At 40.5% G+C, this 13,825-nt stretch overlaps 1 protein-coding gene across 10 annotated transcripts in view; it reads left to right on the top strand.

The window, feature by feature from the left end:
* The window catches only part of TIAM1 (TIAM Rac1 associated GEF 1), a 294,242-nt gene extending 281,380 nt beyond the window's left edge, over positions 1-12,862 (top strand). For 7 of the 10 annotated variants that reach the window (XM_075910641.2, XM_075910650.2, XM_089773601.1 and 4 more), the window contains 6 exons: positions 515-623; positions 1,165-1,223; positions 5,249-5,351; positions 7,711-7,798; positions 8,662-8,834; positions 10,569-12,862. In XM_075910641.2, the coding sequence (XP_075766756.2) occupies positions 515-623; positions 1,165-1,223; positions 5,249-5,351; positions 7,711-7,798; positions 8,662-8,834; positions 10,569-11,053 (1,017 nt within the window). In that variant the 3' untranslated portion in view covers positions 11,054-12,862. Of the gene's footprint in view, positions 1-514; positions 624-1,164; positions 1,224-5,248; positions 5,352-7,710; positions 7,799-8,661 lie in introns of all 10 variants that reach the window. The other 3 variants (XR_016347939.1, XM_089773622.1, XM_089773625.1) reach the window with 3 other exon arrangements.
* The last annotated feature ends 963 nt before the right edge of the window (positions 12,863-13,825 follow it).

Genomic DNA, 13,825 nt, shown 5'->3' with positions numbered 1-13,825 from the left:
AGGTGTCTATTTTATTGTATATCTACCCACAAGATTAGCACCATAATTAGTCTTTTCTCACGAAATACATAGGACTTTCAAACTCAATCAGTATTCCTTGCCATAGCTATGTGCAGGAGGTAGAGTTGCGTATGAGTGGTACTCTGTCTGGCTTCAGCTATTAGAAATGTTAAATGTGTACTTTTTTGAGCATATTTAATGTGTTCACACAATGTAAAGAGAAACTGAAATGGGAAGAGATAGACAAAGACTGTAAGAGTTCAGAGAGATTTTGGGCTTTCTGTGAAATTAAACCTTCTTACAGATATTGAAGACTTCCAACATTAAACTGTACCTAATTTGATTTGATTGCATGTATGATCAGCTTGCACATAATCTCAACAGTCTAGTACTGACAGATAATCTTGCTCCAAATGTTTGTTCCTTTTTAGAGTAAAACTCATCTATATCTACTTAAGCAGTTACACCCTTTTACACTGGTGCTTTTATATTTTCATATATTTATGGTTGTCAGGTTGCAGACCTTTCCATGGGAGACTTACTTTTGCATAATACTGTGATCTGGCTTAACCCTCCTGCATCCCTAGGGAAATGGAAGAAGGAACCTGAGTTAGCAGCTTTTGGTATGTACTCTGGTGATTATTTCAAATGCAGATAGGATTGTAGGAAGGCCAACTGGGGGCAGAAGCGGTGCCGATGGTGGGCTGGGTGGCTGGTGGTACAAGGCCTCCCTTGGTCCGGCAAATTCCCTCCTTCAGGATCAGTCAGGCCCTGAGGCCACTGAACCAGAGAGGTACAACCTGTAATACACAAGCCTGTCTGTGGACTTAGCCAGATGGGCTTAAAATCTGCAACAAAACATTTTGCTTTAGATAGAAGCTTGTAATTTGCACTACTTATGTATGAGTAATCATTTAGAGAGCAATTAACTTACGAATTTTTACTTTTTGTGTAAACTCTTCAGGTTGGGGATGGGGGGAGGAGATACAATAACACTGAATCTTTTAATAATTTATTCTCTTCCTCTTCCCTCCCTGGTTTACCAGGAATATAGGTAATTAATGGTGCAGGTTTAACTTACGTGTACACTTGGGCTTTGTAGGAGGACAGTGTACGGGGACCATTACTGACTGTATATGGTTTTTGTTTTTAATCTTTCTCTAGTGTTCAAAACTGCAGTTGTCCTTGTATATAAAGATGGTTCCAAACAGAAGAAGAAACTTGTAAGTTTTGTTGCTACTTTGACTGCTTAAAAACTGCATTGGGGATCCAAAATGAGCAATGCCAATTTTTTTCTAATTCTACAAATACTGACTAGCTAACCTTTTACAACCCATATGTGTGTAGATTGTAAAGATTTTCCAAGCTGTAGTCACCAGTCAGGTTAAGCATGTAACTTCTTTCAAATTGAGATTTTGATTTAGGTCAGTGTGAATGGGATTGATTTTGTGAATTTGTTGAGGTTCCAGTTAGATTTTAAAGATGTAATCTAACAACTTCTTCTGTTAATTTGGTATATGGTGGTGTAGCGATTGTGGGGTTAGGATTTAACTATGGTAATCCTTTCTTATTGAGTCCAGAGAGCAACTAGTTAGTCCTACTAGTAGGTCCTCTTCAGAAGAGTTACCTTGGACAGATGGTGTTCCTGCCTTTCGTAAACCTGTTGATGGTTACCAAGAATCACTAGTGTGTAATCAGCAGTTCATCGGGACAGTGTGGATTCAACAAACGTTGTATATACTGAACACAAAAGACACAAGCAAGCAATTATCATAGAACAACATTGAGGTCAAGAAGTTATACCAAAAACCAAAGAATACAAATATCTGGAGTTTTTTACTGCATTCACTTCTAATTCTCCATTATCAGTTCATTATCCGTAAAACACTTACCACACTTGAAATAATTCCCCAAAGAAGAGAGTTGCATTTGTCTTAAGGCAATCATAGGAACGTGGTCCCTGCTATTTTAAATGTTTAATGTGAAATGGTCTAGTTTATTAGAAATAATTACTTTCAAGTTATAATTTAAAGCTCTCTAGGCCAAAGTACTTGCCCTAAACAAAGAGGAAACATGCTTATAGCACTACTTTATTAAATCCAAATCCAATTCTTTGGCGTCTTATTAGAAAGAATGTACACTTACCAAGAAACTTTTGTTATTTCTTTTAAAAAGCCCAAATGTCAGAAATGAAATTTGCTTCTTTTTCTCAACCCTGTAACCATGGGAAAGGAGAGGGTTTACCACATGACTAGGCCAAAGTATCAATAGGGGTGCATCTACACAGCACCCTAAACTTGAAATAAGATACGCAATTTGTATTTTATTTCAAAATAGCTTTTGAAATTTGGTGCATCTACCCAGCACCAAATTTTGAAATAGTACACTATTTTGAGCCATCCCATATCACTCCTGCAATGAGATTTACTGAAATGGCAAAATAGTGCTCCCGTTTGAAATAGTGGGCAGCTTGTGTAGATGCACAGGGTACATCGTGCAGTGTAGATGTATCCTAGCACTCCAAGATTCCCTAGTTGTTGTTTTGTTTTTAGTGAACTGCAGGGTACCACATAGTGACCTTTCTTTCTCTCTCGAAAAAAAAACCTGGTTTCTGGGATTGTTGGTGGGTGGCTTGATTCTGGTGGATGCTTTCCAGATGGCTTTCAGCTCTGTTTATCGGCTGCTTCTGTTGATATCCAGTGTAAGGTTTTGGTGCACAACAAATTTTTTCCACCCTTTTCTTGTTTTGGAGCATTCCTGTTTGATTCATTTTAAGGACTGTGGTTCTATCCTGCCCAAATGTTAATTACAATCTCATCCCTCCCTGTTTTATCAATATATTTGTACACTTCAAAGCTATATAATGTTTCAGTACTCCTTATGCCATACAATTCGTATATTTCCAGAATGCAGCAATCATTTAGAAATAAAATAATCATTGATAGTTCCTCTAAATCAGTGGTTCCCAAACTTTTTGGCATCATGCCCCCTTTTTGATTTTTGAGAAACCCTCACACCCCCTCCCCCCCCCAAAAAGGAAGCAACTGGGGCCAAAAACATGAGGGGGGAAAAAAAAAGTCCCCCCCCCCTTTTTTATAAACCAGACAGACTCGGCTCTCTCTTGGGGGGGGGGGGGGGGGAGGAGGAGAACAGAGGGGAGGCTGAGTCACCTTGGGCCCCCCTTGGAATTTCTTCATGCCCTGCCCCCCAGTTTGAGAACCTATACTCTAAATGGAGTGGTTATAGTAAATTCTATGATTGTATCCAATATGTGTAATTTACATCCTTCTGAGCTACAAGATACATTATCTTAAAGGAACAGGAGATTAACGAGAGCAGTAGCGGAGTCATAAAACAGTCACATGCACAGTTTAAAATGTGGGTTAAAAGATTTTACTTTAATCTATTATTTTTACAGATTTCTGTTTGCTCCAAAGATAAATCTTTAAAAGTTTGGTAGAATGTCTGTGTAGGGCAGCATTTTCATATATGATAATGGATGGACTTCGGGCCTTTTTCATTGTGGTGGGAGTGCTGCCTTAATTTTATTATTGTATTAATGTAACTATTACAATTTAAAATAATCTTCAAAATGAACAAAACTTCTGGAAATGATTATCCTTATGAGGGAATACTTGCTGTGCAGCATAATCCAAGAATAGCAATGACAGAAATGTGACTAGTCTTCTTGGGATAGGAAAATAAAGAATATCAATTCTTTATTTGACAGGCCAATAACCTACTTCATCACACAGCTATTTGTATGTCTAAAGTACTCTGCAATTATAGTCTATGCATAGTGCCATAGGTGTATGCTGGTTTGCCTCCTGTCTTTTATTTTTGCGGTGCACTTTAAAGCTTAATAAAAGTAACTACAAAATGCCATTGCCTTATTAAAGATGCCCATAATGGTGACAAGACCAGACATGCCTATGATACTAGTGCTGTGAAACATCATAAATATGCAATGCGATCCCTTTTGATTAAATGTGGGGGGAGATGGTTTAATACAGGTCTAAAATAGCTATGGTCCTGGTAGTAAGGTTGTTTAAATAAAAGATGGTTATGAGGTGTGATAGTAGTTGGATATGTGATGTTCCATTCCTGAGTTACTTTTCTATGACATGTGATACTAACTAAAAACTTGAAATATATTCTTGTCAATATTCATAGCTAAAAGTGGGGAGAGAAATTCCATCCCCGTGTCATAAAGGCTCTTGCCTAGTAAGGACTGACAATAGTTCTTGTTTAAACATCACTTTTCTTATTCTTGAAGCGATAAAGATTCTTTAGAAAATCTCTCTAAAATGCAAATTGTTGGCCTCCTACTTTGAGCAAACAGGCAGAGTGACCAGCATGCATCTTGTAACCCAGTTCTGTACCCTTGCGAGGAGTAGAGTGTGAATGCCCTTGATTAAAGGGTAAGAGGAAGCTTTGTGACTATTGAAGGCATATTTGACATGGTTAAACATTATCCCTTCTGACATCATGCACAATGGAGGTAAATGTGATGTCTTTCTTCTTTATGCACTTCTTCAGTCAGTCACTGTAATGGCCAGTGAAGGTAAAACACATCGTTTTCAAATCTGGACTTCCAGTTTTTGCACTGAGTAGATGTTGGTTGGTTGCTTGCAATTGCATAGGCCTCAATCCAATTAAACATTCAAATGTATCTTGTTTTGAAATTAGTGGGGCTGCATTTGCATAACTTCAAGCACATTGCAGCATTAAGTACATAGTGCAATGTTTTTGGTCCACTTGAACTGGTTCTTAATACCCAGCTGATAGTGTAGATACAATGGTAGTGTGGGATTTTTGGAAGGATAGAGCGAGCAGACCTATTTTGTGTGGAATGATCATCTTTGACTTGGATAGCAATTAAGCACATTATACATGAGCCCAGAAATAGCAAGCTGCCTCCAAGTAGTGTTAAATGTTATGTGCTTTAAGTTTAACAATTTTTTAGCCTACAAACTTATTACTTTTTATTAACATTGCAACTGTTTCTTTGTTTTGTTATAGCTTAGACAAATGCCAAATTATTTCTGAGTACATGGTATTCCTGTGCCACCCAGCTGATTAGCAGAATGCACACAGCCACCCCAAGCTGGTCACATGTGTTTCTACCAGTGGTGCACATAAAAATTATTCCACACATGGATGGAAAATAATAGGGGGAACACTGCCAGGAATCTGAATTCCAAATGTCAATTTTTCTTGATTTTTTTTTTTTTTTTTTTAAATCCAGGGAGGATCACACAGGGCTTCAATTTATGAAGACTGGGACCCATTCCGTTTTCGTCACATGATTCCTTTAGAAGCTCTGCAAGTTCGTGCACCGGCAAGTGCAGGTAATGTTGACATTTATTCAGAAGTCTGTTAAAGTTCCCCTCTCATTGTTTACTGGCCAATGTTTGTTCTTTTTGGGAATTGTGGGTCAGGAGGAGGAGGAGGAGGAGGAAAGAGATTCTCCTTTTCTCCTAAGACTTTTAGGGTTCATGGGCTCATCCATAACCTTCATGGTTACATACAGGACCCTTTCCCCTCCTCTGGTTGGAGCTGATGCATGCAAGGCACCCCAGCTCCTGGGAAATCGCCTCCCCACTGCATGTAAAAAGTGTAACCACTAAAATTTTCAGCAGTTACATGTTTACCTAAATCAGTGGTTCTCCCAAGTGAGGTCTGCAGACCATGAGTGATCTACGGCTGCCTCCCAGGTGGTCTGCAGTGAGCACTTCCTCTCCTTCCCCAACCTACCCGATGGAGGGTGTGATTGAGTGCTGGCATCTGTGCAGCAAGGTCGAGTCAGGGGGCAGTTTGTTTGGCGTATCTCACTCACTGCAGTCCTCTGTTAGGCAATCTCCTTTAATTTAATTTAAAAAAAACCAACCCAAGCTGGTTGGAGGGGTTGGGAAAAGCCTATCTCCTAGAACTGGAAGGGACCTTGAAAGGTCATTGAGTCCAGTCCCCTGCCTTCATAGTAGGACCAAGTACCATCCCTGACAATTTTTGCCCCAAATGGCCTCCTTAAGGATTGAACTCACAACCCTGGGTTTAGCAGGCCAATGCTCAAACAACTGAGTGCTCTCTCTCTCTCTCACACACACACACACACACTCACACACCCCTGCCACCCCCCCAGACTAGAGGCTACTGCTACCACATTAAACATAATTGTTTAACTATTACCTTGTGACTGTCTTTGTCCCCTCCTCCACATCTCTTCTTATGCTTAGAGGAAGAATAGTCCTGGGATTAAGGTGCTAGCCTAGGACTAAGCAACAGACTGTGATCTTGGGGAAGTCTTTGTTTGCATCAGTTTCCCATCTGTGAAATAGAGATAATGGTCAGGACCACTATGTCTTGGTAACTCTTTAGACCATGGATCTCAAACTCACGGCCCATAGAGTCTCTGCGGCCTGAGCAGTTCCACAAACCAGCCTGCATATGGCTGCTGGCACGCGAGTTCCTTTGGCCCTGGGGGGAGTGTCTGTACCCTTTCTCCAAGTATAGCCCCAGCTCTGCCTATTCCCACCCCTGCTTCCTCCTCCCTCCACACCCCGTCTCTCAAGCCCTCTCCCTCGAGGACACGGCTTTCGTGGGATGGTAACAGGGATCTGCGGTGGGAGCAATGCAGCAGCCTCTGTTCTGCCCCACCACCATCTCCCAGACAAACCTGGTCGCTCCACTTCACCAGAATAGCAGGAAGCAGAGAATCCCAGCACTGGCTTGCTTGGGAGATGGCCGCAGAACAGAGAAGGCTGCTACGTAGCTCCACTTTTCTGCAGCTCCCGCCACTGTGGTGAGAGTGTGGGCGCCCCCTGCTCCTGGATCCAGTCCACCCTCATGGGTAAACCTGAGAATGGGGGAACTGTCCAGTCCATAGAATGATTGAGGTGGCCACCGTGGGGTCCTCCACAGTGAGGGGGGACGGATAGCTCAGTGGTTTGAGCATTGACCTGCTAAACCCAGAGTTAAGAACTCAATTCTTGAGCGGGCCATTTAGGGATCTCGGGCAAATCAGTCAGGGATGATGCTTGGTCTTGCCATGAGAGCAGGGGACTGGACTCGATGACCTCTCAAGGTCCCTCCCAGTTCTATAAGATATGCATATCCTATGGATGGGGCTGCTCTGCACACACCTTCCCCAGATCACAGGGACATGCCAGCAGTGGCGCACAGCTAGGAGACACTCTGCATTACTGTTGGTGGCCTCTGGGGGGTTTAAATCATGCAGGCTGGCAGATGGGGTGACTCATGGAGGACACCGTCCTAGAGCTCCACCAAAGAGGAGTGCCCACTGGACCACTAGAAGGATTTGAGAACTGGCACTGCCCCGAAGTTAAATTGGTTTTGAGACCCCTGCTTTAAACCAATCTTAAATATGATTTTTAAAATAATTACTGGTCCGAGCACTTCGTCATTACAGAAAATTGGGCGCTTTGAACCCTAGAGGGCTGTAGAAGATTATGAAAAGTCTTCTAGCTTAATTGTTTATCTTCTGGTATGTAACTTATTGTAGGAGTTATACATTGCCAAGTGTTCTTCTGCTAGGATTTGTGATCAATCTGTGTTCTAGGATACCTTTTGAAATGTACTAAAACTGGTTTTTCATGGTTAGAGAGTACTTCCCAATTCTAGTCAAAGTTACAACATGATATACTGTTTAATTGTATACGGGGTTGCAAAACATTCTCCATATCTCGTTAGATGCAGAGACCAATTCTGTGTGTGAGATTGTTCATGTTAAATCTGAGTCCGAAGGCAGACCAGAGAGAACATTCCACCTCTGCTGTAGGTGAGTGTACTCCCATGAGTTCTACTGTTGCTGGATTTCTAGGTGCTAGTTATTCTTGGAAGAAAAAGACAGGCCCCATGATGACAGCACAAGAATTTTACAACTTTTTCTAGCTTTAGCAGTGAAGAGTTTTCATTAAACAGACTAACACAGCCATATTCAACCAACAGTGGAGTTTCACAGGAATATTATTTTTCCCTTGAAAATCTGCACCCAGCTATTGAATTCTGTATGGACATTTGATTTGAACACTGCATACACTGTAACTGAGCGTTTGCCAGAGTGCTAGGCAGCTGCTGAAGTTTCTAGTATGGGCAATGCTTTCCATGCTGGCAAGGCTTGACTCCTGCTCAGAACAAATTAAAATGCCACATTAAAATATTGCCTGTGGAATATGTAGATTTAAAAGGGTTAACTCTCACTTCAGAATTTTGCTTTCAATTTTTAGGTTTTTTTTTTCCTCTTAATTAGTGGAAGTCCCTGCTGAGCTGATATTAAAAATAGTTCAACTTGCTATCTAGATGAGATTTGTAGTATGTGTGATTACGTTAGCTACAATAGATTTGCCACATATATGAGTGGCTGGCATGAGAGAAAAAGGGAGATAATGAGGGAAGTAGACTGATTCATTAATGCTTGTTTCCTTGGATGTGGGTTTAAACTTGCATAGATTTAACAATGAAAGATATAGGTTATAAATTGTGTTTGGAAATGTTATACAAGTATGACACTTGCCTGAGGGCAAGGCCATTCACATTTTCTTACAGTCCTCAAGATTATCTTGTTCTGTCACATAGCTGCAGGAATTATGACTCTCTCATGAGCTTATGCCCTAACTTTTGTTCATTTTTTTCTGTTTTCAGTTCTCCAGATCACAGAAAGGATTTTCTGAAGGCTGTGCACTCCATTCTGCGTGATAAGCACAGACGACAGCTGCTTAAAACTGAAAGCCTGCCCTCATCCCAACAATATGTTCCTTTTGGAGGGAAAAGATTATGTGCTCTAAAAGGTGCAAGGCCAGCAATGAACAGGGCAGGTACTGTAGGGATGCAGACTTTCAAGATCCCACTGACCCCAGCGCCACTATAGGTCACATCTACGTTGTAATATTTATTACCCATTGATTAGAGCTAGTATTGCATCTGCCCTGCCTCTCCTTCCTTCATATCTTGAAAGGAGCCTTAACAAGTGCCTCCACGTTCACCACTCTTTGCTCAAGGTTCAGTGCCAAAATAATGATTTTTCTGGTGTAGGGGGCCCAAATGGGATTCCTTTCAGTTAACTATATGCTTTAATCTACCAAATGGGTAGCAGTTGAATAAGACTTTATAGGATTTTTTAAACAAAACACATGTACAGGATTTCTACAGTTGACCACTGGTGGTATAAAACAAAACCAGCAATTTAAACCAAACCAAAGTGTCTAACTCATCACCTCCCCTCTTCAGCAGGATTTAAAGTGATTCCTGCTTCATCTGTCCTCCTTTTTCATCTCTTTTTTCAAGGGGCATTTGATTGAATGTGTCCTAAAATGTGGACTTCATTTTCACGTGATAGTTTAAAAAAAATCATCACAGGGTAAAAAGCAGTTTTGCATTTGCCAAACAAAGGGGGGAAGAAATTTGCTTCTAAATATACTTTTTCTGCTCATTAGATTCAGTAATCCAGATACCTGGCTTTCTGTTCCTCTTCTGTAGCAAGCAAGCCAGACCAATAACAATCACAGCATGGCTTCTCATGGAAACTAGAGAAGGATTTCACACATTTAAGGAAGGCCAAAAGGTATCTAATTTGTTTCAAAGTGCTTCATTCATCCCCTGAGGAACCATATGCTTGAAATATCAGAACCGTTTTAGGTAGATTTTTCTAGTCACGTACATGGGTGAATGCAGTGGAAGTAAAACCCCCGCAGGCCTAGCTGGGACCTCACTTGTACATTTTTAACCCTAAATACTGAGCTGACTTCCTTTTACATGTTTTCAGACTCAGGATCATACTTTTTTCCCCAAAGCTGAAGGTGTTGTCAGTGAGGGGACAAACTACAAACCCGGAATCTCAACAGCCTACAGTAGAGGTAGTGTGCATAAATCTTTGCAGATCCGTTAGCTGGGGGATTCATCCTTTGCTTTGTCTGCCGAGCCCCAGATGAAGCTCTGTCAGTGTGGAAGATGCCAGTATGCTAACTGACTAGTCACAAAGCCAGCAGAGAGATCCGATGCTGGGGGGAGGGGGGAGGACTTCTAAAATCAAGAGTATTTGTTTTTCCATAGGAAAGAGCCCATCTTTGATGAGGCACTTCCACTGATGCAGAGTAGACAGCACCTCCAGTCTCCTGCGAATGATTCTACATCAGTCCTTTGGAGGCACAACAGTATTTCCCGGCCAGTTTTGGGCAGAGTTGAGTTCTTGCTGTCTATTGGCAGCAGGGCCCTGCTGGTGAGAAGCTGAGCTGTACAGAGGCTTCTTCATGCTGGCTGCCTGCCACCTACTTAGGAGGAACAGTAATTGTTGCCCATTATCTCAAATTGTGGATCTAAAAAGCAGAAACTTCTTTTTACTGATGGCAAAAAATGCCCTGTTTTAAATAAGAAGCTGAGTAGAGCATAATGTATGCATGCTTATTGCTAGGAAGAAGTTGGCCTTGCTTGGAAAACCTGATATCGGTTGGGAAAGGCACATGGAAGATTAGTTTTTAAGCAAGCCATTTTTTTTACCTTGTTTAAAGCATGTGGGATTTTATCTTTGTGTATGTGTGTGTGTGTGTGTGCAGTGTCTGCCCCAAGCAAGTCTCTTGGGAGGAGGCGGCGGCGGCTGGCCCGAAACAGGTTTACCATTGACTCAGATGCCGTCTTCGAAAGCAGCCCTGAGAAAGAGTCCCAGCAGCCCACAGCCAGTGGGGACACTGACCGCTGGGTAGAGGAACAGTTTGACCTTGCTCAGTATGAGGAGCAAGAGGACATCAAAGAAACGGACATTCTGAGCGATGAGGATGAGTACTGTGAGTCTACAAAAGGTATCACAGTTGACAAAGAACTTCAGGAGCGGTTGCAGGCAGCTTCCATTACAAGCAGTCAGTCACGTCGGGCGGATAAAGCACGGCATGCAATAGGCACGCATGCTTCCAGAATGACTCAGCTGAAGAAGCAAGCTGCGCTCTCTGGAATTAATGGCAGTGTGGAAAGCAATAGTGAAGAAGTCATCTGGGTTAGGCGTGAAGACTTTGTACCTAGCAGAAAACTGAACACTGAGCTCTAAACCTGTTACTTTCTCATTAGATGGCATGTGTAGATAGATCTTTCCCCACAAAGCTGTGGAGAGTGATCCCTTAGCTTGCACACACAGTTTTGGCAGCTGAACTGGTCTGAAACTGTGTAGCCACACTTTAGGAACTTTAAAAGGGGGCGGGGAGTGTAAACTTTGAAATAAGGTAGAGTCCAAACTGTACATTGCTAAGGGCTTTTAAACTATTTTATTTATTCTAAAAGGGGATACAGACTATCACTGGAGAACAAATTACCGTGGGCATCTTATGTATGTGCAGCTTAAGAGATAGCACAATGAACAAAGGGATTTTAGTATCTGTGAAATGTCAATCGGAGGCTCATCTCCTTAATGAGGAAACTGCCTTTCGAATCTGTACAGCTACATTGGTGTTAATCTTTTCCCGATATACATGTATTTTAGGAGTGTGTGAGGAAAGGTTTGGGATTTATGTTGTGCTGAGTTCTCTTGGTGTGTCTGGTCTATAATTTATTTTCACTGTCAGAAGCTCTAGTTTTACATAAAATTATAAAGATGCCAAACTCTTTGAAAGAGATCCCAATTTAACACTTGAATTTTTTTTTAAATAAGATAGAGGCACAAATGAATAAGATATTAGTGTTACTTAAGATATGAGGCTAGTCCTTATGCAGGGGGTTCAGTAGGCTAGTTTTTATATTAAGATATTAACTGGAAACTCCTGCTTTGGGACAGTTTTTCAGAAAATAGTTAAGCATATATGTGTGTTGAGACTGGAGTACAATTATGTTACAAATCATGTGACAATTTACAAAGAGGGCTAAATTTATCCATGACTTCAGTGGAGTCACATCAGGGATGAATTTGGTTATATCTGACAAAGTTTGGGTTTAGGGGTAAGGGAGGGAATTTTATGGCCAAAAAACCTGACCTCATCCAACTCTTAGTGTGGATGAAACCAATGTATATATAATCCCTTTGTAATGGGTTCCCCCCCCCCCCCCCGCACACACACACACTACAATACACTATGAACAAAGTTCTAAATAAGCAAACCTCTCAAACCTTTTTATTTAAAGTATCTAAAACAGGGTAACTATGCCTAAAATCTAGTGGGTTTTGTAGAAGAATTCCAAATAGTAAGAGAGAAAATATAGCACTTCTAATTTTTTTAGATTTATATAGCTTTCCCATTTCACTTTCCACTTACAAAAGAGGAAGATGATAAAATTTTCTTTTTGTATCTATTGATGTTTGACACATTAGTGGATACTTTGAAAACCTGGTATTTTATAAATAGCTTTAGGAATATATTTTATAAGATCAGCTGTGACTATATTTTGAAACACAACAGAAATTGTTCCCCCCAAAAAATCAACTGTCTTGTGTCCCACCGAGCATTTCCCCACCAGGATACCAGTGCATTATACTTAGTCTTTTGAAAGTTTTCTTCTACCAGCTTTTGCTATCTTTTGATTTTTCTTTTTCTAAAAGCTTTAGAAAGAGATTTCTATACCCTTATCATCATTCAATTGTTCTATATCATCTGAAGTCCGTTGTGTCCCAACTTATTAGAAAAAACAGAGGGTTTAGTTGTCCTGTTCTTACTGTACCTAGTAAAATATAGTCAGTTGTGAAAGACTGGAAAGGCTGGTGCTTGGGAGGGCGCCATTGTTCATGTACATAATGTCATGACATGTCTATGTCAAAGGTTCTTATATATTTCTTTTATAAGCTGAAAGAAGGTCTATTTTTATGTTTTTAGGTCTATGAATGGGAAGTTGTAAATGCCTGTCAAACAATAAAATACTGAAAACACCTGAATAGTGTTGTGGTGGTGAAGGGTGGGGTGGGAATACACCCAAAAAGACATCCATTTCACTTTTGCTTTAATAGAAGAAGAGCAAGTTGTAACCAAAAGCAAAAAAAAAGAGATGTCAGCTGTTCAGGACTGTTTAATACTATTCCAACAATCTGTAAATGTTTGTTTTGGCAAGTTTGGGTTTTTTTTATATAATTTGGATAGGAAAAAATCTAAACATTTAAATTTTTCACAATTGTGGAAACTTATTGGGAGAGGAGTGTTACACAACAATTATTTAAGATGCAAAGTTATTTTATAACATTTAAAACACATTGTCAACTTACACCAAGTAATATCCTCCAAAGCAGCACACTTTGCCTAGCTATAAACTGCAATTGTTGATGGAAATATTTTTTCAACAAGATGTATACTGTGAAATTGAGGTTTTATGTCATATTGACAAACACCTAAGCCCATTATAGTATATCCTCCAACCTTGCTCCTTACAAAGGTGTATGTGCTAGTGCAATTGCACAGTTTTTCATTGTCTAAAAAAAGGATTTTGGTTTTTAGATGATAGTTTGGACAACTGCTCTCTTCCACAGTGGAGTGACAGTCACTCCTGTGCAGGAGGCCAGCACAAACTTGTGCATATTTACATTCCACTTAAGACCAATTTGTCTAGTACAGTTGTAAATTAGAACCAAGAAGAAAACATTTCTTAATTCTTATGTAATGGGAGGGAGTAAATAAACATGTATTTATGTACTTTCTCCACACCAGTCATGATTTTATAGACCTCTGTCATAGCCCACCCCTTAGTCTCCTCTTTCTCAAAATGAAAAGTCCCAGTCTTATTGATCACGCCTGATATGGGAGAGATTACAAGCCCTAATCATTTTCTTTTACCTTTTCCAATACCAAGATATCTTTTGTGAGATGGGAGACTACATCTGCATGCAGTATGCAAGATTTGTGCACAG

This window comes from Pelodiscus sinensis, chromosome 1 (assembly GCF_052426305.1).
Source record: "Pelodiscus sinensis isolate ZL-2025 chromosome 1, ASM5242630v1, whole genome shotgun sequence".
Taxonomy (NCBI): domain Eukaryota; kingdom Metazoa; phylum Chordata; order Testudines; family Trionychidae; genus Pelodiscus; species Pelodiscus sinensis.
Note: the sequence above shows the minus strand (reverse complement) of the source record. Positions and strands in the feature narration are given on the sequence as shown.